This window comes from Cyprinus carpio, chromosome A13, assembly GCF_018340385.1.
Source record: "Cyprinus carpio isolate SPL01 chromosome A13, ASM1834038v1, whole genome shotgun sequence".
NCBI lineage: Eukaryota > Metazoa > Chordata > Actinopteri > Cypriniformes > Cyprinidae > Cyprinus > Cyprinus carpio.
The window spans coordinates 25660099-25681560 of NC_056584.1; the positions used below are offsets into that span (position 1 = coordinate 25660099).

General features: G+C 33.3%; 1 protein-coding gene across 1 annotated transcript in view; it reads left to right on the forward strand.

Annotated features, from left to right (window-relative positions):
- Positions 1-2634: 2634 nt before the first annotated feature.
- anapc1 (anaphase promoting complex subunit 1) overlaps positions 2635-21462 on the forward strand; it is a 59897-nt gene continuing 41069 nt past the window's right edge. Inside the window, exons 1-15 of the mRNA XM_042769613.1 lie at positions 2635-2835; positions 4522-4758; positions 4874-5029; positions 5246-5288; positions 5723-5823; positions 6458-6540; positions 6655-6718; positions 7812-7955; positions 8475-8702; positions 9576-9784; positions 9879-9980; positions 10092-10182; positions 13593-13739; positions 15960-16100; positions 17848-17908. Coding sequence (XP_042625547.1) covers positions 4546-4758; positions 4874-5029; positions 5246-5288; positions 5723-5823; positions 6458-6540; positions 6655-6718; positions 7812-7955; positions 8475-8702; positions 9576-9784; positions 9879-9980; positions 10092-10182; positions 13593-13739; positions 15960-16100; positions 17848-17908 — 1783 coding nt within the window. The 5' untranslated portion in view covers positions 2635-2835; positions 4522-4545. The remainder of the gene's footprint in view (positions 2836-4521; positions 4759-4873; positions 5030-5245; positions 5289-5722; positions 5824-6457; positions 6541-6654; positions 6719-7811; positions 7956-8474; positions 8703-9575; positions 9785-9878; positions 9981-10091; positions 10183-13592; positions 13740-15959; positions 16101-17847; positions 17909-21462) is intronic.

A 21462-nucleotide genomic window follows, 5' to 3' on the forward strand; every position in this document is an offset into this window, starting at 1 on the left:
CACCTAAAACCTCATCACCAATTCTATTCTCACCAAATTTTTTGCATTCAGCTAATATATTACATAGCTAATGGCTCTATCAAAACAGAACAAATAATGAATAAACTTTTTTGGGGGGAAACGCAACTTTGCTACCTCAATATCCTTCCTCAAATTTGATGGTGAACTTTTGAAGCCAGACATTTACCTGATGAAAGTCATAATTGAAGTAGAAATGTGTGCGTTTGATGCATGAAAACAATGATCATTAGTTCTCACGTCAGGCACAGACGTTTGAGCTTCTGTTTACCATATTTAATGTGCATAAGATAAAATAAAAATATAATGTACTTTTCAAGATGAAATAAAATAGTAAGGAGTAAAAAGTACTGTTTTTTTTCTTCAGAAATGTAATCAAGTAAAAGTACAAGTAGTCAGTTTAAATTGTACTTGAGTAAAGTACAAATCCCCCAAAATAATACTTAAGTACAGTAATCAAGTAAAATTACTCAAGTATTTTACACCTCTGGTTAGGAGTAACTGTATAACTCGGGATATTGGTTTATTTCACATCAGAAGGAGTGTAAGGCACATTTATAAACCGAATAACTTGGAGACGTGAACCGTTTCAAATGATTCCGTTCGGTTTGGTGAACAGGTTCGACCGGTTCACTATTCATTCGTGATCCGGACATCTGATTCGTTCGCGAGACAAAACCAATAAAACCCATTACAAACGAGGCATTTGTTGCATCCAGTGGAGACATAATTACTGATTATAATGACTTATACTGTCTTTTTACACGTTGCATTGCATATCGCGCTGCGTAAACATAAAACCATGAATGCATTTGTGATCGGAGAAACAACAAGGCTAACGTTACTCTACACTGCTCAAAATTCGCGTTTGAATCATCAGTGGCAAATTATTTAAATATAAAAAAATGTAAAGTTACTTACAGTCTGTGAGTCAGAAGCGCCAGACTGTCCTTGCAAAGTCTGAACTGCCCAACTTTATAGAAACAGCCATTGTGCCACAGACACATTGCAGGCTACAGGTTCAGGAAACCGTCCTCGTCCTCAGTAAAATGCACAGCACACATCTGAATATTTGGGTTGAACTGTTCTGGAACAGTGTTGTAAATACAACTCAACCATTGATTTCTAGTCGTGTCCTCTTTTGGAAGACCAAACAAAGTAGTTTCGCTTTCACAACGAACACACAGGGTGTCCATGACATGGCACTGGCGGCAACAGAGAGAATAAAAGTTACGCCTTTTTTCTTTGCATGAACATTTGGGTGGTGTTATGCAAATCTTCCCACATAGTGACGTAGACATGTGGGGGTGTGTTAGAACGAGCAGTTTCAGGAGGGCGTGGACAAGTTTTAAATTTTATAAAGAATATCTCTTTGGATTTGAGACTTTAGTCTTTGCAACTTTGCAGATCTTCTTTAATGCACCAAGAGCTTGTAACACTCCAAAGCGAAAGGGAAATTTGAAATCGCATCATATGACCCCTTTAAGAAAATGTACATAAGTACTGTTGTTTTGGCTTTTTTACATTAACCCTGGAAGTATCATGCTTTAGACATATATATGACAATACTATGGTGTTATGTTAAGTACCATGGTAATAATTTAGTAGCCCACCCATGACATACAGTACAGGTCAAAAGTTTGGAAACATTACTATTTTTAATGTTTTTGAAAGAAGTTTCTTCTGCTCATCAAGCCTGCATTTATTTGATCAAAAATACAGAAAAAAATGTAATATTGTGATATATTATTACAATTTAAAATAATTGTCTTTTAAATTTATTATACTTTAAATTATCATTTATTTCTGTGATGCAAAGCTGAATTTTTAGGATCATTATCACATGATCCTTTAGAAATCATTCTAATATGATGATTCATTATCAAAGTTGGAAACAGTTCTGCTGCTTAATATTTTTTCAGAACATGTGATACTTTTTTAGGATACTTTTGATTAATAAAAATTAAAAAAAAAAAAAAAAAAAAAAAAGAAGCTATGTTTTTAAAGTATAAATATTTTGTAATAACAATACACACTACTGGTCAGTAATTTGGGGTCAGTAATTTTTTTTCTTTCTTTTTTTAAATAAAAACAATACTTTTATTCAGCAAGGATGTGTTAAATTAAACCCTGTGTAAAATTAAACCCTGTGTGTTCGTTGTGCAGTTCTTTTTAACCTTTTATTCATCAAATATATTAGACAGCAGAACTGTTTCCAACACTCATAATAAATCAGAATATTAGAATGATTTCTAAACGATGTGATAGACTGGATGTTACATGTGACACTGAAGGCTGGAGTAATGATGCTGAAAATTCAGCTTTGCATCACAGGAATAAATTTTTCTTTAAGTATATTCAAATAGAAAACTATTATTTTAAGTTGTAATAATATTTCACAATATTACAGTTTTTTCTGTATTTTTTATCAAATAAATGCAGGCTTGATGAGCAGAAGAGACTTCTTTCAAAAACATTAAAAATAGTAATGTTTACAAACTTTTGGTCTGTACTGTATATCAAAGAACCATTAAGTGTTACCATGATGCTTGAGGATAGGCCGCCAGTAACACATGCGCACTCGCGCACTTCCAGAACGCAGCTCTCTGATTGGTCAGACGCGCGGAAGTGCGTCAAGGGATAACAACACGTCCGCGGTCATTTGAAACATTGTAGTGTGCTGGTTCGGGTTTCCCTGTTTACTTTGATGTGTTTGTTTGTTGACCTCAACGAGCAGGTGATTGCAGAGGGACAGGCATCTGTCAAAGGGAAGGAGCGCACTGCAGGACAGGAAGCTCGACTATTTGTTATTAGCAGGCGAGTGTTTGAGCGGATGTTGTTAGCGTTAGCTCCGCTGCTAATGCTGACAGGATGACTGACCGCAACATTAAAAAGTTCAGTGTTTTTCCTCAAACAGTGTAAATATTGTTTTTCGTTACAAGCTAAACAAAATATAAGAGGTCTTGTGTAGCACTGATACAGTATAATGGATGAAATCAACAGTAAATGTTGTATTTTAGTCTGCAGGTGTTGCACCTTTGCTTTGTGTATTAATTTTAGGAAAACAAACTGAAGGATACCTTAAGACTGATATAAACTAAGGATGCATAGAAAGAAATTTATATGGGAATGATTTATGAATAGACAGAGTTCACAGATGTTTGTTTATATAAACAGTGAAAGAGAGACATGGTTAATAAAAATATTATATAGTATATTAAAAGTTGTATTTTATATAATGCATACATTTTTATTTAAATAGCACCATTCCAACACCCAAGGTTGCTTTACAGAGACAAATAAGGAACGGAGCCAAATAAACATTAACATTAAAGCACAATACATATACTAAAGGCTAAAGTAATAAACAGAGGTGGCTTACAAAGTTAGGTTTGAGATACAAACAAAGAGGGATTTAAATAAATAATGTATCTTTAGCAAGGTAAGATTTACAGAGCGAGAACTGAAGAGGCCATAAAGAAGTGAGTTAAAGCAATCTAGAGATGTTACGAAGGCATGTATTACAGCTTCAGCATCCTTTAGTCTGAGAGAGGATTGAATGTGAGAGATATTACGTAGGTCGGGAAAAGCAATGTAATTAAATTAAATGAAAGAGTGGAATCAATGAGAACACCAAGATTGTCATGGAGGGCATTATCAAATCGCCATCCAAATCTATAGTTGACAGGATTGTTTAGATGCAACAGTTTAGGAGCCAATCAGTATTATTTCCATTTTACCGGAGTTTAATTTAAGGTTATTTGCTTCTAGCCAAAGCTTGAGTTCCTTGATGCAAGTTGTTAATGTAGGTGGAGGGTGTGCTAAATCTGAATGTCATCAGCATAACAGTGGAAATTAAACCAATAGCGTTTGATTATTTGTCTAATTGGTAACATATAAATTGTGAAAAGAACAGCTAAAAATACATAAACTTAAGGTAGATTTGGTGGATGATTTGTGCTTCTGGTATATAACAAATTGGGTAATGTATGGGTTATCATAGTTAATTATAGTTTAGCTTTAAGTAGTAAAACAGCTAAAACTACATAAACTAAAACTAATAAATAAAAAATAATAAATGCTATATATACATATTTACATGAAACAAAATGTAATCAAAATGACAAAAACACCCAACAAAATTAGTACTTTTATAACTTTTAACTAAAATTACAATGAAGACAGATATTTAAATGTGTAATGTAATTTGAATGATAAGCAAAAACTATACTAGTATAGAAATAATCGTAGGTGTATGGTTTATCGAACATTATGAGGCATATTTTGTGAAATAAAAAGCAGTAACAGTAACGTAAAAAATATGGACAGATTAACATATGCTCAGAAAGGTTTGTGAGACATGCTGTTAAATGTTATACAATTATATATATAAAAAAAAGCGACTCATCAATAATGCAGCATAATTTGCTGCCATACTGAAGGTGGCATAGATGTCATTGCAAAACACAATGGTTTGTCTGAACATGTCTTTGTGTTTCACAGAAATAATGCTGATATTGGGAACTCATGTCGCAAGTCTATGAAGAGAGAGCCACAATGATAGCCGCAGGCGAATTGCAGTCGTTTGTCCCGTTCGGTCGTGAGCACTGCAGAAATCACCCGAATGCCGTGAATCTCCAGCTGCGGCAGCTCCAGCCGGCCTCTGAGCTCTGGTCCTCTGACGGGGCGGCTGGACTCGTGGGATCCCTTCAGGAGGTCACTCTACACGAGCGCGAGAAGGTATTGTATTTTTACTTTGTTTCTTCTGTGGAACACAAAAGGAGATGTTTGCAAATCAAACTGTTCTTAATTGAAATACTGCATGTTTTAACTATGATTATGATGTGATTGACAGGAGCACTGGCAGCTGAGGAAGGGAACTGCTCCTGATGAGGTTGAATTTGAGGAGGAGCTGTATGTGGCTGGAAACATGGTCATATGGAGTCGTGGCAGTAAGAATCAAGTCTCGTATGTGTACAAGGCCTTCACAGTGGACAGCCCAGTTCAGCAGGTACTGTCTGCAAACACAACAAACCTCACTTTTTTGAGCAATTTTAGGTTATAGTGGGGAAAAAAAGGAATTACCCTTTGGTTTGGTAGTTTTGTATGCAATACAGTTGATATTTTTAAGTGTAAATACTTTTTGGGGCTACTGTATTAAAAATCACTTTTCATGCTTACAGTTATAATGCACCAGTATAATATAATTTCACTTATTATTTTATAGGCTTTATGGTGTAATTTCACTGTCCCTCAGTCTAAAAAGGATGGTAAGAATTTTATACATATTTGTGTTGTTATATTATTGTTTCCACCCATAAAGTAATAAAGTACGGTAACACTTTAGATAATGGAACATTTATTTTTATTAGTTTATTAATTAATAATTTTAATTATTTTCCCTTTTTTTATGTAGTTTTTAAAATGATTTAAATTTTCTTTTGTTGTTTTATTACTTTGTCATTTTTATTTATTTTTAATTTATTATTTGTATTTTTTTATTTGTATATCATTCATTTTTTTTTATTTATTATCTAATGTTTACTTATGTTTGTGTGTCTCTTCATTGTATAATTATGTTTTTATTTTTTTATTCATTGCATTTTAATTGCTTTGTCTGTTTTCAGTAGCAAGTATAATGCTAAATGTTGTTCTTAGAATTTGTCTGATGTTGAGTGATTTTTTTTTACCCCATGATCTCCAGTAAAGGACGTTGTGGAGCAGACAGTGTGTATCGTCCAGAGCACCTGTGTGAATGTCCACAGCATGAGTGGGAAAGACTTCATATCTCCACTGCCATTTCAGGTCAGAACGCTTGATGCCTGCGTCTGTTGAATTTCTCTGCAGTACATCTCTGTTTTATAATGGGCTTCGCTCTCAAATCCGGTTTAAATGTCTCAATCAGCCTTACGTGTTTGGAGGAAATCTTCCAGCAGAGCCATTGTCACCAGCAGGCGTTTGTTAGTGCCATCAGGGATTTATTCTTTTTTTAGCTCAGTGACTGATGATGTGTGGTAGTTGTCCGTTTCATGAGGCATAATGGGTTATTTGGCACGTGGACAGGAAAGGGGGGTGTTTTGGTTTTAGTAACAGTATTTAGACAGAACAATTTACAGTTCTGGCTAATGCTGGCTTTATTTTACGTGAGCATATTCTGGCGTGTTGCCCCAGAGGCTTTTCCTAAACATTTCAGACATTTGCGTTTATAATGGGGATAAGGGAAACATGGGACCGGAATTGAGAGGCTGAAACTTTCTCATGCAATGCAGTGCACAAATTTTTTCCATAATAGAATATAAGTTTGTTTGTAATGTCTGTTGAAAAAAAGCAATAAGGCATTAAAGATTGTTCTATATTTAATATGAAACATAGTATGTTTCATGCGTAACAACACCTTTATATGAAACCTTTAGCTGTAAACTAATGTTTTCATTTGTAGGTCTCCACTCTCTGTTCAACAAAGTTTGGCCTGCTTTTGGAGCGTAAAAATATTACAGTTGATGGCCACATGAGCCCCATTAGGTATGCTTGTTTATTTATTTAAAAATGCTGTTAATGCTGTTTGCATTTGACTGTTGTGAACAAATGCTTGTGTAATGTGAATATGGTCATGAATGATTTGAATCTTGTTATCAGGGAACCACTCCCCACCATGCTCAACACGCTACATCAAATAGATCCGGTTGTTTGTAATTCCACTAATAACACTTGAAAAACATGAAAATTATCAACATAATCATTCAAAATTAATATAATAAAAAAACAATTAGTATATTTTTAATATTTATATTTTTTTTTAATTTTCAGTTTGAATTGGAATTTTGGAGTTTGTTTTAGTGATTTTAGTTATGTGCTTTTTCATTTTTATACATTTTTTGTTCTTTTTTAAAATTGTTTCTGTTTAGCTTTTATTTATTTTGGTTTTAGTAATTTTTTTATGATTTATTATTTATAATCATTATTATTTTTTAATATTTAACAATAACAGCTCTTTACCTTAGAAAGGATGGTTTAAGATTGTCAGCATTGTTTAGCAATCATTTGTATTTTTTTAAGTTAAATTATGGTAGTGCAATCAGTAATTATTTTTAATAATGACACACAGTCTTCTGTCCTGGAACTCTGACTCATTTAAACCATAATATTTATGATGAATTTTTCTTAAGTTAATATTTATTGAATAAATGTTGATTCCCTGGGTCTAAAATGGAGAGACAATGGTGAAATCTGCCTCTCAGAAACATTTTTTATAATGTCCATGAAACTATATTTGTTTTTTGTTTTTTTTTCGTGCACTTAAGTGACTGAGCAGGTCATTGTTTCGTTTGCAGCATCACATTCAAGATGAGTCAGTCTCCGTGAAACTGCTTCTCTTACAAAAACATGACAACCCACTGTGATTTTTATTCCTCATATTTTTTGTTTTGGTGGCTTAATGTGAGAAATATTTCATAATCTGTCACCACATGCAAAACTTCCTAAATGGTTTCAGATAAACAGATGTTCTCTTTAGTAGAAGGTCTGTATGTTTTTCATTTGATTCGCTCATGTTGCTTACATCAGTAAGATTCAGAATGACGTTCATATAATTCAATTTAAACCATATATTATTTCCTAATAAAGCTACTGGCCAACTGGTCGTAAAGTTGTCTTATTTACTCACCAAAACCATACATTTGGAACTAGGAAAAACCATTGAGTTAACTCTATAATAATGACTTAGAGTTGTTATGGATCTCTGGACTTTTGACCTCAGAATATGTCATATGTTAATGTTCGCTCTTATTGGTTCAGGTCTCTTTGAGTCCCGTCTCCAGTATGTTTCAGACAGCGCTCTGAGAGTGGTGTTCACCTGTCACGAGCCCTCCATTATCATGACGTACGACACACAGCAGTGCACACACACCATCTGGAGCCTGCGCAAAGTCACACCTGAGGTATGGTTGCTTCACTCAGTCATTATGAAATACATACCTTATGTTTCCACGCTTTTGTTTTAATGGTTAAAGGATGATGTCATTATTTGAATTGTTAATGTTCTAATTTGTTATATTAGATTTAATGTTGAGTGTGAAATGTCATAAACCCAGTTAAACCATCAAGACTTAAGACTGGTTTCTAAATAAGATCACTGGCACAGGTGTCTTTGACTTTTTTTTATCAGTAAATGATGGATAATACCTTTTTAATGGCTAATATAAGTACTTTGTTTAAATGTCTAGATTTAAAAGTCTAGTCATGATTTAAAGTAATTTGCAATCTTTTTATATCAGAATTTGTAATTGAAGCTCAATAACATTGAAATATCATCTATTACAATGAGAAAGCTACCTGAGCTCTGCCGTGGTACTAAGACATTGTTTTGTCCTTAAAAGAAGAATTTAATTATCTTAATGTACTATGTTTAAAAAAAGAATGAAACGTTTAGTTTAGAATGTTGTTGTGCATTTTTTCAGGAGCAGACCACTGTATTAAAGTGTCCAGACCAGGCCGGGCCAGTTCACACTCCCAATGCGGCTCCCAGCCTCCTCAGCACCCACCTGAGAAACGTGACCCGGCTGGACTCGCCCGCCTCACCCCTACACTGCCATGCCCTACACAACCAGAGCCGAATCCCCGCCTCTCCGAGCCTACACTCACGCGCTCACTCACCCAGCATTTCAAACATGGCTGCTCTCAGGTATGTCCTTGCAGGAAGTTATTTGATATGTTTGGATAAACATACTATTCATGCTTTTTCTGCCGTATGTATATTTTACACTGTATGCAAATTTGCTGTAGGCAGTAGAAGTTTTATATGAAAAGTTGATTTAAATATACTCATTCAAACGGTTGAGGTCAAAAGATTTTTTTTTTTTTAAGAAAAAAAATATTATATATATTTGTGTGTGTGTGTGTGTGTGTATATATGTGTGTGTATATATATATTATTTTTTAATTTTTTTCCAGCAAATTCATAAAAAGTGACAGTAAAGATATTTAAAATGTTGCAAAAATTTCTATTTCAAATAAATGCTGTTCTTTTGAACTTTCTATTCATCAAAGAATCAAAAGAACAAAATGTCTGGTTTCCACACAAAAAAATAAGTTGCACAACATTTTTCTACAATGATAATAATAATAATATTAAAAAAAACATGTTTCTTAAGCAGCAAATCAACATATTAGAATGACTTTTTTTTTGTTTTTTTTACAAAAATATTTTTGTCAATTTTATCAGTTTCAGAAGGATCATGTGACACTAAAGAATGGTGTAATGATGCTGAAAATTCAGCTTTGTATCATAGGAATAAATAACAATTTAAAATATTTTTAAAAAGGAATCAATTTCACAACATTGCATTTTGTTGCATTTTTTGATCAAATGCATTCTTGGTGAACATTAGAGACCTCTTGCGTTAAAATATATTTTGTAAGCTGTGTAAATATCAAATTTATGAAAATAAAAATATAAATGCATATAAAAAAAAATAAGAAAAATAAAATAAAAAAGGAGAAATCTAGACGTTTTTGCCTAAATGTGCTCTTTTGGTTTCTCTTTAATTTGCGTGACTAAGCGGGCTCATTCACCTGGCGTCGCCGTGCCCTCCTTCTCTGGAGCTCAGCGCTTCAACATATCATGCCACACGCCGTCCCCGCGAGGCCACAGCATCCTGGCCTCACCCAACAGCACCCTGAATGATACAGCACTGCTTCCGGAAATGGAGCCAATTCTTCCAGACCTCTGCATTGAGCAGCTGTGGACAGAAACCAGCGCTATCTCCAGGTGCGCTGAGCCTCATCCCTGAGTTTATGAGCCGAGAGCATGATGTTACTGTTGACGTATGTTCTGAAATCAGTGATGTGTCTGTGTTGTTCAGGGAGAAAGGCTGCCAGGCCTCTAAAGTCTTCATCACCACCTACCTGAGAAAAAACACCTACCCTTCCTTCCCGATCCACACCAACAACCAACTCAAACGAACGTCCTACTTATTTAACTTACTCTTCCATATATATATTATAGTACACTTCACACTTTTACTTTCTTAGTATTTAACTACTTTAAAGCTCAGCCCTTAGTGTGCTGTTTTCAGGTGTGTCAAATTTCTTGAGAGCAATGAAACTTCTCAACTGATATTTGCATCAGTGACCGTTATCACCGCAAAAGATGCTGCCCCTCTCGAGGTGAGATTTTGAATTGGTCAAAATATTTTAGATATCTTTTTGAGAGGAAATATGTCAGACATTTCGTCATCGTGATGTGTCTGAAATATTGAAAAATGTTTTTCTGTTTTATCTTAACTGTTGTGAAAAAAAAATATAGAAAACAAACTTCTTTCATTGATTATTGACTTACAATAAATATATAAATAAAAAAAAAACAAACAACCCTCCAAAAAAAAATTTAGGCTGCGAAACTTATTTTTAAACAAAGTGAGATTTAAGTCAAGTCAAGTCATCTTTATTTATATAGCGTTTGTATAAAAAAAAAAGATTGCGTCAAAGCAACCTGAACAACATTAATTAGGAAAACATGTGTCAATAATGCAAATATATTTCTTACAAATTATAAACTTTTCAGAAAAGGTGTCCTTTTATTATTTCTCAGTCAAATGGCCTTTTTTTAAATTTCTTTGTTAAATTGAAATGTCAAATAACAAAAGCTAACCTGAAATTTTTAAAACAAATCCCAAGATCAAAATAAATGAAATAATACAAATAAAATTATAATCTTAAAAAAAACTAAGGCTTTGCCTTTGCTCTTGCATTTGAATTAGGAAGGCAGTTTTTGATTTAAATTAGAATCAAACAAAGATTCTGCATATAAACATGAGCAGTTTTTGATTTAAATTAGATTGTACAGTTTTCAAATCTGAAGAAAAATTTTGATAAATAGAATTGGCTCGGGGTACATCGTTACATCCCTAAAAACAAACACATAATGTAACGTTCACAAAAAGATGATTAATATGCATTTAAAATAGACGGTAAATATTCATTTCTTAGTGAACATGACCTTATAGCTTCGTAATACACTTTTCTGCTATTATTGTGCATATTTCATCTGGTACTATTTAGAATTTAAGTTGTTGAAAGTTGAACCCCATGCTTATTGGTATATGTGACCCTGGAAATCAAATCAAAAACAGTCAAATAACAATTCAATTCTCTTAATACTGAATAAATAAGCTTTCCCTTGATGTATGGTTGTTAGGAGGGACATATTTGGCCAAGATACAACATTTGAAATCTGGAATCTGCGGGTGCATAAAACAACATCTAAATATTGAGAAAATAACCATTAAAGTGTTCAAAATGAAGTCTAGCAATGCATAATGCTAAATCAAAAATTAAGTTTTACATATTAGTTCCCTAAAAGGAAATTACTAAATATCTTCCATGGAAAGATGATCTTTTACTTAATTATCCTAATGATTTTTGGCATAAAAGAAAAAAACGATGATTTATAGACCCCGTAATACACTGTTGCTATTATGGCTATTTGCTACAAATATACCCCCAGCGAACTTAAGGACTGCTTTTTCTTTTTTACATTTCAAATCCATTGTGATCAGATCAAAAACAATCTTTACATTACAAAATCAAAAAACAAAGAAAAATGTGTTACAATTTTTTTTTCTCTCTACATTTGTAAATCTTTAAAGTAAGCCGTAAGTGTCATCCTCTTTTTTTTTTTTTTTTTTTTTTCCATTGCCAAGTAAAAAATCTACATATTGAGGCGTAAAAATATACATTAAGTTGTCAAATGAAGTTTTCTTTTTTTTTTTTTTTTTCTAACTGCTAATCATCAAGACCTTGTATTTCACACTCTGTAGGACATTTCTTGAAAAGGACATCATAAATACCATGCGGTGCTTGAGGCCTAATGGAAGTCTGGCATTGGTACACCAGGGGTCACGGGGTGAGGCTTGATTTCATCTGCGAATTCACCTCTGAAGTGACATTATTAGTGGCCTGAATCATTTTTCCTCTCAGCTCAGGTCTGACTGCCGCTGCTACCAGATCAGCATGTCTGCCATGCGCCAGTCACTCTTTTATTTTGTACAATTGTAAAGGCATCTGTGGGGGATTACAAATTTGCACTCATTTCAAAGCCCATTGGGTGATGAGATCTAAATACATCATTTGTATTCCATAATGTTCCCCACCAATCACTAGAGATTTGAAAAATTGGTTCCCTGGCTTTCAGCAAGACTCAAATTGCATATCTTCATGAGAGGAGGACAATTCATTAGTGCTGGAGAGAATGCAGGACGGTTGGTCTTTTCAGTCACGCGCAGGCTTGATAATTCACCTTGAAGCTGACATTATTAGATTCATATAATTTATTAATGTCAGCCTAAGACCTATGGTACTACAGAGCAGGTGTGCATGCGTGTCTCTCTGTATAAAAAAAAGCCTTTTTTCTCTGCAGCACTGATGATGCCTGGTGCTGTTTCAGATACATCATCTCATGACTCATGTTCCAACCAATTTTCTAGTTCTAGTTGAAAATAGGGATTGGTGAAAATATGATATCTTGGGACCTATCCCACATCATACAAAGACTCCAGAGGAATGCTGGTCTAATATTGTTTGTACTTTTAGATCATATAATGCTATTTTGTCAATATATAAATAAAAATAGTGTGCATGTTTTTTAAAAAATCTTTTCTATCTATGCTGCTCTGTGTTTCATCTATGACTATCTCCAACTAATTTTCTATCTGTGTTTCTAATGTGGTGTAGATCATATATCCAATAATGTTACTCCATATGCTGTAATATATTTTAAATAATATAAATATGATCTACTATTAATAATGCAAATACATTAAAGAATAATAATAATTGTATAATATAATAAAATTATAACGTTTTAATACTAATATTTAATGCAAATACATTATAATGTTTTAAATACTTTAGTATTTAATGCAAATAGATAGATATGTAATAATATATATATATATTAATATATATATATATATAATCTATATATATATATATAATATTGTGTATATTATTTATTATTGTGTCTATTATATATATTATGTTAAAATTATGATTAGTAGTAGTCACAGTAGTAAAATTATTTATAAATTATTTATATCTGTTAATATATTTATTAGATTATATTTTTTGTTATATATTTAATATTTTATGTATATTGCAAGGAAATAGCAACCTCACACATTTTGGTTTTTAGACATTCAGACATACCTTATATGAAATCAATAAATATACATATAGAAACTTTTTTTTTAGAAGCTAAAATATGGACTAATTAAGGAATGTTAAGCACTTCCTCACTGACATCACTTGTTGGAAAAGAACACAAATTTGACACAAATTATTATTATTATTTTTTTTCTTATTATTGATCCTATTTGGGTTTAATATCTTTAACTCTTTCCCCACCAGCATTTAAAAAAAAAAAAAAAAAGTTGCCAGCCACCGCCAGCAATTTTGATGTTTTTATGTGCTTTACTTGCATAAAAAAATTAATTTTCCCATCACCGACAAAGTAATTCAGCTTTAAGCCTTTGGTAACACAAAACCATCATGTTTTAAGCTAATAATCATGGTTGTTTTGCTTCCAGGTCAGCAAAGTATTTATCCCTGGCCTTCTGTCTCCTACCTTCAGTGTGCAAAACCACCAGCCGCAGTTAAGCACCCCTCTGGAGAACATTAGCACCCCCGCCAGGGCCACAGTTCAGCATATGAGCCGACTGGAGGAGGTACTATAATGTGCTTATAGCAGGATTGTGTGCATTATATCGTAGCCAATTAGTGAAAGTCTAATTGAGTCATACGTGTAAGACAAGACAACATTCCTCGAGAGGACTCTTGATATTGTGTCCTAATGCTAATGGCCATCCGCTTAGTTCTTACAGATGGATCGATATCAGTATTAAATCACAGTAATATGGCCAGCTCCATTATTTTTCTTCTTAAACAACAAAAACGACTTGGCTCTCGACTGGTTTGGATAATCTAATTTTGTGAAACAGAGATCAAGTAGCCCATATGATTGATAGCATGCTTAATCCTACCCAATATGAGTGCATTTATGGATATTGTGTTAGAAGAGAAGTGCTTTTTAGAGCCACCATTTAACATGAAGTATTGCACTACTGAGTCTCTGCAAATGTCCCATAAACCACAAACAGTATTTTATTCACTTCAAATCCCGAGAACTACATTAAGGGCAGATGATGTACTTGTGCGGACAAACACATTTCAATCACAGTTTGTTTAATTTTTTTTTTATGATGGTAATTTACTACCAGTAATTGTTAAGAGAGCCACAAATATCTTTTTAAACAATATTTTTAAGCTTTCCATTCCTTTTTTCCGCCCAAAGGAAAACTGGATTTTTTTCCTTCATTTCTTTCACATGATGGACCTGCGGGGTTCCTTGCCACTGTGGCCTTTGGCTTGCTTAGTTGAGAATTAAAAGACACATACATTTTGGGTATAGTTCACCCAGAAATGAAAATTTGCTTAAAATGTACTTATTCGCAGGCCAACCAAAATGTAGATGAGTTTGTTTCCTCATCGGAACATGGAAAAAACAGTTTAATGTTAAAATCGTCTTAGTGATGGATTTGTTCATTACAAACACACAGCTTTTTACTTCACAAGACTTTAACTGATGGACTGGAGTGGTGTGGATAAGTTGTGGATTATTGTGATGTTTTTATCAGCTGTCTGGACTCTCATTCTGATGGCACCCATTCACTGCAGAGGATCCATTGCTGAGCAATTGATGCAATGACACATTTCTCCAAATATGTTTTGATGAACAAACATCTGATGCACTTGACCTGGAAATATCTGACTGTCAAATACCACCTTCTGATTTTAAACCAGTAATTAATTTATATATAACTAATAAGTGGCAGAAAGAATGGGATGGAAATAAAAATAATAAGCTGTATGAAATTAAACCCTAGTATAAAAAGAAGTAGCTTCTATAATTTTAAATCAAGACATGATCAAGTTGTCTTTACTAGGTGTAGACTGGGGCATTCAAGACTTACCCATGGGTTTTTATAATAGGCGAAGTTCCTTCTTTATGTCTTTCATGTAAAGTTCCTTTGACTATTAAGCATATTTTGTTGAATTGTAATTTTTATGATGCTGCTAGGAAAAAACGCTTTTATTCAGAAACATGCTTGCATGGAATATTTGAAAATGTACCACCTAAATGTATTTTAGATTTTCTATCTTATGTTAAGTTGAAATGTTTTATATAATGTAAATCTTAACTTTTTTGTCATGTAAATAGCCATGATGCTAACATGGCGTAAAAAACTTAATAAACAAACAAACAATGAACAAACATCTACATCTTGCATATACCGAGAGTGGTTACATTTTTCAGCAAATTTTCATTTTTGGGGGTAATTCCTTTAATATTCAGTAATATCATTGATTTGACCACATGAGAACAAAACTGCTTTATAGCTGAATCAATTTATTCATAATTGACAAATTCTGCTACATCAACACTCTACGACTGAACTGAATTGAATTAACACTAAACTGGCTTGAGCTGAATATCCACAATACAAAATTCACTTAACCAAACCAACACTGAAAAAAACTACTTAACTAAACCAACAACTATACACAGTTATTGTACTGAGCTGAATTGATCTGAATAATCACACTTTTGTCTTGTAAGAGCATCTTTATGGCACAATTTGGATTTGCCTCATATTTGGTGAAGTTTGCATAAATTAATTGGGTTATTTTCCTGTTATTGTTCCTGCGAAGCTGCTTTGAATCAAAACCTATATAAATAAAGGCAACTTGCTTGACCTTTTTAAAAGGGAAGTGAATGCTAAAAGGTTCTAGAAGGGATGAGCATTAACATCCCTGAACTTGAGCATGCAACACCTTGCATGACTGTTTGATGGTGTTTTATGGTGCTCCTCATCTCCTGCTGTCAGGTTGGCATTCCCTCCCAATTCATCAAAGAGCGCAGCTCGACACAGCACCACGAGTCGTCCTGGCTGGAAGACCCTCCGTTCCAGCAGGCTGCACCTCACATCCACACCTTCAGAGACGCTGTCAGCAACAGAGTCACGCTGGTCAGTGCAGCTATTCGTTTATTTAAAAAAAAAAAAAAAAAAATTCCCATGAAACTGCTACTTTAAATATTTAATGCACACTTCTAAACCAAACCAAAAACCTAAAACCTAAATAACAAAATAAATAGATCAAATTTAAGTAGCAAAAATATCATGAATAAAAAAAAATAAATAAAAAAAATGATTAATTGGATAAATAGTTCACACTAAGATCTATAACATGTCATGTATACAAAAAAATAAATAAAAATGGGGTGATTTTTCATTTCATTTTGACACACTGACACTTCAGTACTTTTAATAATTAATAAATATTGTCTGAGACTGATATAATTACCAATGTATTTTGGATCTCTACTATACAGTACACAATGAATTTGTTTAGGCACATTATTTACTCTCTTGATTACAATTTATGTACACTATAAAAAGTGAGTTTAATTTTTAACTGTAAAATACTGTACAAATAAAAAGCTTATTATAGTAGTTACCTTACTATATATGGTAAAAACCGTGAATAAATGAGCCATTTTAAATACTGTTACATTTAATACTCATTTAATATTAATACTATTAAGTTTTGGAAGTGAAAAAGAAACAATTACTCTACTGTATACTAAAAAATAAAAAGGTAAATTCCCAGAATTCTTTGTGTGACACGTTACATTCGATGTTTTTTTTTGTTTAAATAACTTTCTTTCCTAGTTTTTCTTATTGGTTAAGTAAGTTAGGGTTTTATGTAACATCTCATGTTGTAAAATTTATCTTTATTGTATTATTTTGTGTTTGAGTGCATGACATTTATAACCTATCAGTTGCAGAAATCTTGCTGTGTTTTTTTTTATGGTCAGGGTTTAAGGATTTGGCAACCACAGCTGCTGTTTTTTTTTTTTTTTTTTTTTTTTTTTTTTTTCTCATCGATTTTTTTTTTATGGACAGTTTATTCACTGATAGCAAATGAGGTGAGCCATTTGTTGATCGAATATCTGTCAGTATATTTTGGAAGAATTAGTCTATTGTTAAACAGCCAAGTGGGCTCGGTTTTTCGTCCAGTGCCAGTAATCTCAAAATGCCCACATATTTGGATGAATCTTCCTGTGCACTTGATATATCACTGTCTGGACATAAATGTGGCAGCTGCTTTCTAAATGCATTTTCAAAATGTCAAACAGGGTCAAGATGCTTGCGTTTGTGTTTGTGCTGACCACTGCTGCTAAAGGCAGGAGCTGGTAATTGCTTTTGTCGTACGGTGGCCAGCTGTAATTGAGGGCTGCCACAGTAACAGGACATGACCGAAATGGCGTGGCGGCTCAGACATGTGCACCAGGAGCCCGCCACTGTTTTGACAAGACTTAATAAGGTCTGGTCCCCTGCAGTCAGCCCAGTCATTTCCCACTGAATGACATGTCCTACCAGAAGAAATCCCCTCGCAGGCCTGTCAAAGCAATCTCACCACGTCCAACTTATGTGGGATGATAAGCCTGACTGAGAAAGGCTTTTAAAAATAGCCAGCGTCTAAGGATTGTTTTCATCCAGGTCATTGTCAGATGCCTGCTGGAATTTTGCTGCATGCAATTGTCCTCTTGTTTTCAATTTTTTAAAGAAAGAGAACAACAATAGCCTGGCTGAATTTGACCAGATATAAATAGCAATGTGATGCCAGTTGGTTCGGACTCTTTTTGATGCGATAGCATTGCTAATTTAGTATGTGGTGCTAATTTCCGCCTCTCACTTTTCTTTTGTTCAGGAATTGAGCTCCGGTGCCATGTTAAGAATCACTATTCCTGAGGTGGCCACTTCAGATCTGGGTAAGAGAAAACACTCGCACAAATACAGAGTGATGCATCGCTTCCAATGCAGCACAGAGCTGAGTCACAAGCTGTTTATGAGTTTGCCGGTCAAAACAGTCATTTTAAAACACCCCACGTCCTCCTATTGCCAGGTTTCAGTTTTAATTTTTTTTTTGTATTTTTATAAAAATATCCTCTACATTTTGTCACTATTTGGTAACATTTAAGATTTGATTTATTAACTACACTGGTTAACTTGAACAGTACTTCTACAGTATTTTTTAATATTAATGTTAATTTCTTTATTTACTAATACTAATAACAATTACATTTTAAACCAATAAATAAACCTAATATAAGTATCATGTCAGCAGTCAATTCATTTTAGTTAATGCACTGTGAGCTAACATGATTAACAATTAATAAATAATTGTATTTATTTTAAGTAACATTTAACAATGATCCTTTAAAAAGATATGGCTCATTGTCAGTTTATGTAAGCTAATGCGTTATCTAATGTTAACAAATTAGATCTTATTATGTAAAGTGTTATTGAATATTTTATCATGTCATATTCCTTCAATTTAAACTATTATTGGATTATTATAATTTTCTAGAAAAACTTTGTTAGTGCATTGTTGCAGTATAACTTTTTCTTGTCATATTTCCGTCAACGATATAAGAAGTGTTAAATTAAAATTTGAAGGAATTTTACATTTTAATGGAATAGTTCAACCGATAATGAAAATTTGCCTCACCCTCAGACCATCCACGATATAGATGAGTTTTTTTATTCATCAGAACAGATTTGGAGAAATGTAGCATTGCATCACTTGCTCAGCAATGGTTCCTCTGCAGTGAATGGGTGCCGTCAGAACGAGAGTCCAAACAGCTGATAAAAACATCACAGTTAGTAATAAGTAATCCACACCACTCCAGTCCATCAGTTAACATCTTGTCTGAAATGTGTTTTGTAAGAAACAAAATATATAATTTAAGAGTGTTTTTAACTTTAAAACTGATGGACTGGAGTGGTGCGGATTATTGTGATGTTTTTATCAGCTGTTTGGACTCTCATTCTGACGGCACCCATTCACTGCAGAGGAACCATTGCTGAGCAAGTGATGCAATGCTACATTTCTCCAAATCTGATGAAGAAACAAACTCATCTACATCTTGGCTGGCATGAGGGTGAGTACATTTTCAGTAAATTTAAAATTTTGGGTGATCTATTTATTCAATTGTTCTCTTTTTTCGTCCTGTCTTTGTTAGAGTACAAAATCTTTGGCCTTATTAACACTGCCGTTTTTGTAGCCGCGCTCCTGTGAGACCTATCAGTGCTGTCTTGTAGTTATTTTGTAAAATTCAGATCCTGATTTTTTTTTTTGTGCCATAAATGATGTGCCCAAGGATCTGTCTCTAATGAATGCAGTAACGCTTTACTGTGAAGTAAAACTGTGAGTCATTCCTGACACTTTCTACATTTAGACATTTGACCTTTTCTAATGTGTTTGCCAGTAATATTCCAGGAAGTGTAGATGATGCATGCTTTGTTCATGTCATTAGAGCCGTTTGCTGTTACTTTTGCTGTTGTTTTATACTGTTTCAGTTTGAAACACCTAGCAACCACCCAAAGCATGCACCTGTGGATGCAGATTTGCCTGTGGTGCATTCATTTAGTTTTTCTTGGCCTTTCGTTTTGAACTTATTGCATCTACCCATCCGGCATTCTTTACAATTTTCTCTTTTAATGCCAGCTTCCTGTTAATAAGTGCTTTAGTTTGAAAGTGCTGGGCTCTGTACTGCTAATAAAGTGGCATTTTATTCAGCTCCATCCTGACCTTTCTCTGTCTGTTTGCTAATTAAGCTTCAGGCAGAGTCAAAAATGCCATTTTAGATATTCCTAAATCTCGTTTAGTTTTGAACAAAAGCTCATTTTACTCATTTCACTGGTATTTTATCCTGGTATTCACAACTGTGGCTGTATTGCAGATTTATGAAACGGTAAAGTATCTCTGAGATGCATCACTGACCTCCGAGACGTGACTTGTGTCTCTCCTCAATCTACACGATCTGAGCATGTGGGACAAATTATGTGCTGAACTTTAATACTTTGGATTAGGGGTTTCTTTAAATTGCTAACCCAAAGTATGTCTTGGCAAAAGACCACAACATTTTTTTCCTGGGAATCCCTCACACTTAAATATGGAAGCCCACTTAAAAAAGCGTAATTACAGCTTTATCACACAATTCTGACTTGCATTCCGAGGTTAGATTTCTCTCTCAATTTTTAATTATCTCGCATTTCTGACTTTTTTTTCTCTGAATTGTGAGGTTATATCCTGCAATTCAGAGTTGATAGCACAATTCCTTTTATCTCATAGCAATTATGCATCTCACAATTCTGACTTTTTCCTGTCTAATTATCAGAATATTCATTTTGTGAATGTAATGTATGATTTTATTCATCTAAAGGAATACAAAACGGAATGTACCAAAGCGTTTCTTGAATGAAACATGCATTTTCTGATTTATAGACATCCTTTCTTCCACAAAACTAGGTGTCCCTTAAAAGAAATATTAACGCCGAATTCAGAAAAAACATCAGAATTGTGAGATATTAACTTAAAATTGCAAGACAGAGTCAGAATTGTATATTATAAACTATCAATTCTGAGTCTGATTTGTGAGATTTTAACTCAAAATCGCAAGATATAAATTAAAAATGATGTGATATAAACTCAGAATAGTGAGAAATAAAGTCAAAGTAGGATATTATATTACCTAAAAATTATAAGTAAAATCCAAAAAATAAGATACAAACTTGATAGTGAGAAATAAAGTCTAAATTGTAAATTATAAAACAATTTGGAGAAAAAAGTGAATTGTGGCATATAAACTCAAAATTGCGACAAAATGAAATCACAATTCTGAGAAAAAAAATGAATTGTGGCATATAAACAGTGGGCAAAAAACAGCGACAAATATGAAATCAAATCATTGCTGAGATAAGTGCAGTGGCCACAGGCTTCCATACTTGATTTTTCAAATGTGTTGTTGACACATTGAATTTTCAGATCACTAAATTAAAAAAATATATAATTTTGCCTTGTGTAATTTTTAACAAATTATATATTATATATATATATATATAATATATTTTGTTTATGCATAAATATATATATCGATATATATATATATATTATATATATATATATATATATATATATATATAATTATATTATTATTATATCATCATGCACATTGACGTCATCAACATGAAGAAATCAAAATAGGAGCAGCAGAACACATTAATGTTTTTGTCATATGCTGCAAGTTAAGTTACTAATATAAATATGATGATTGTGAAATGCTCTACTAGCAACAACTAGTCAGCAAAAACTTAAAAAAACAAAATTAAAAAAAGTCCTACACTTAATCTACTTCATTTCATCTTGCTGCAGAAATCCAATCAAACCCCATGCATCGCTCCACCCTCAGATCTCAGCATCCTCTTCCTCTGTATCGGGTCACGCAGTCAAACACTTTTGCATACAGTCATCTGTAAACCC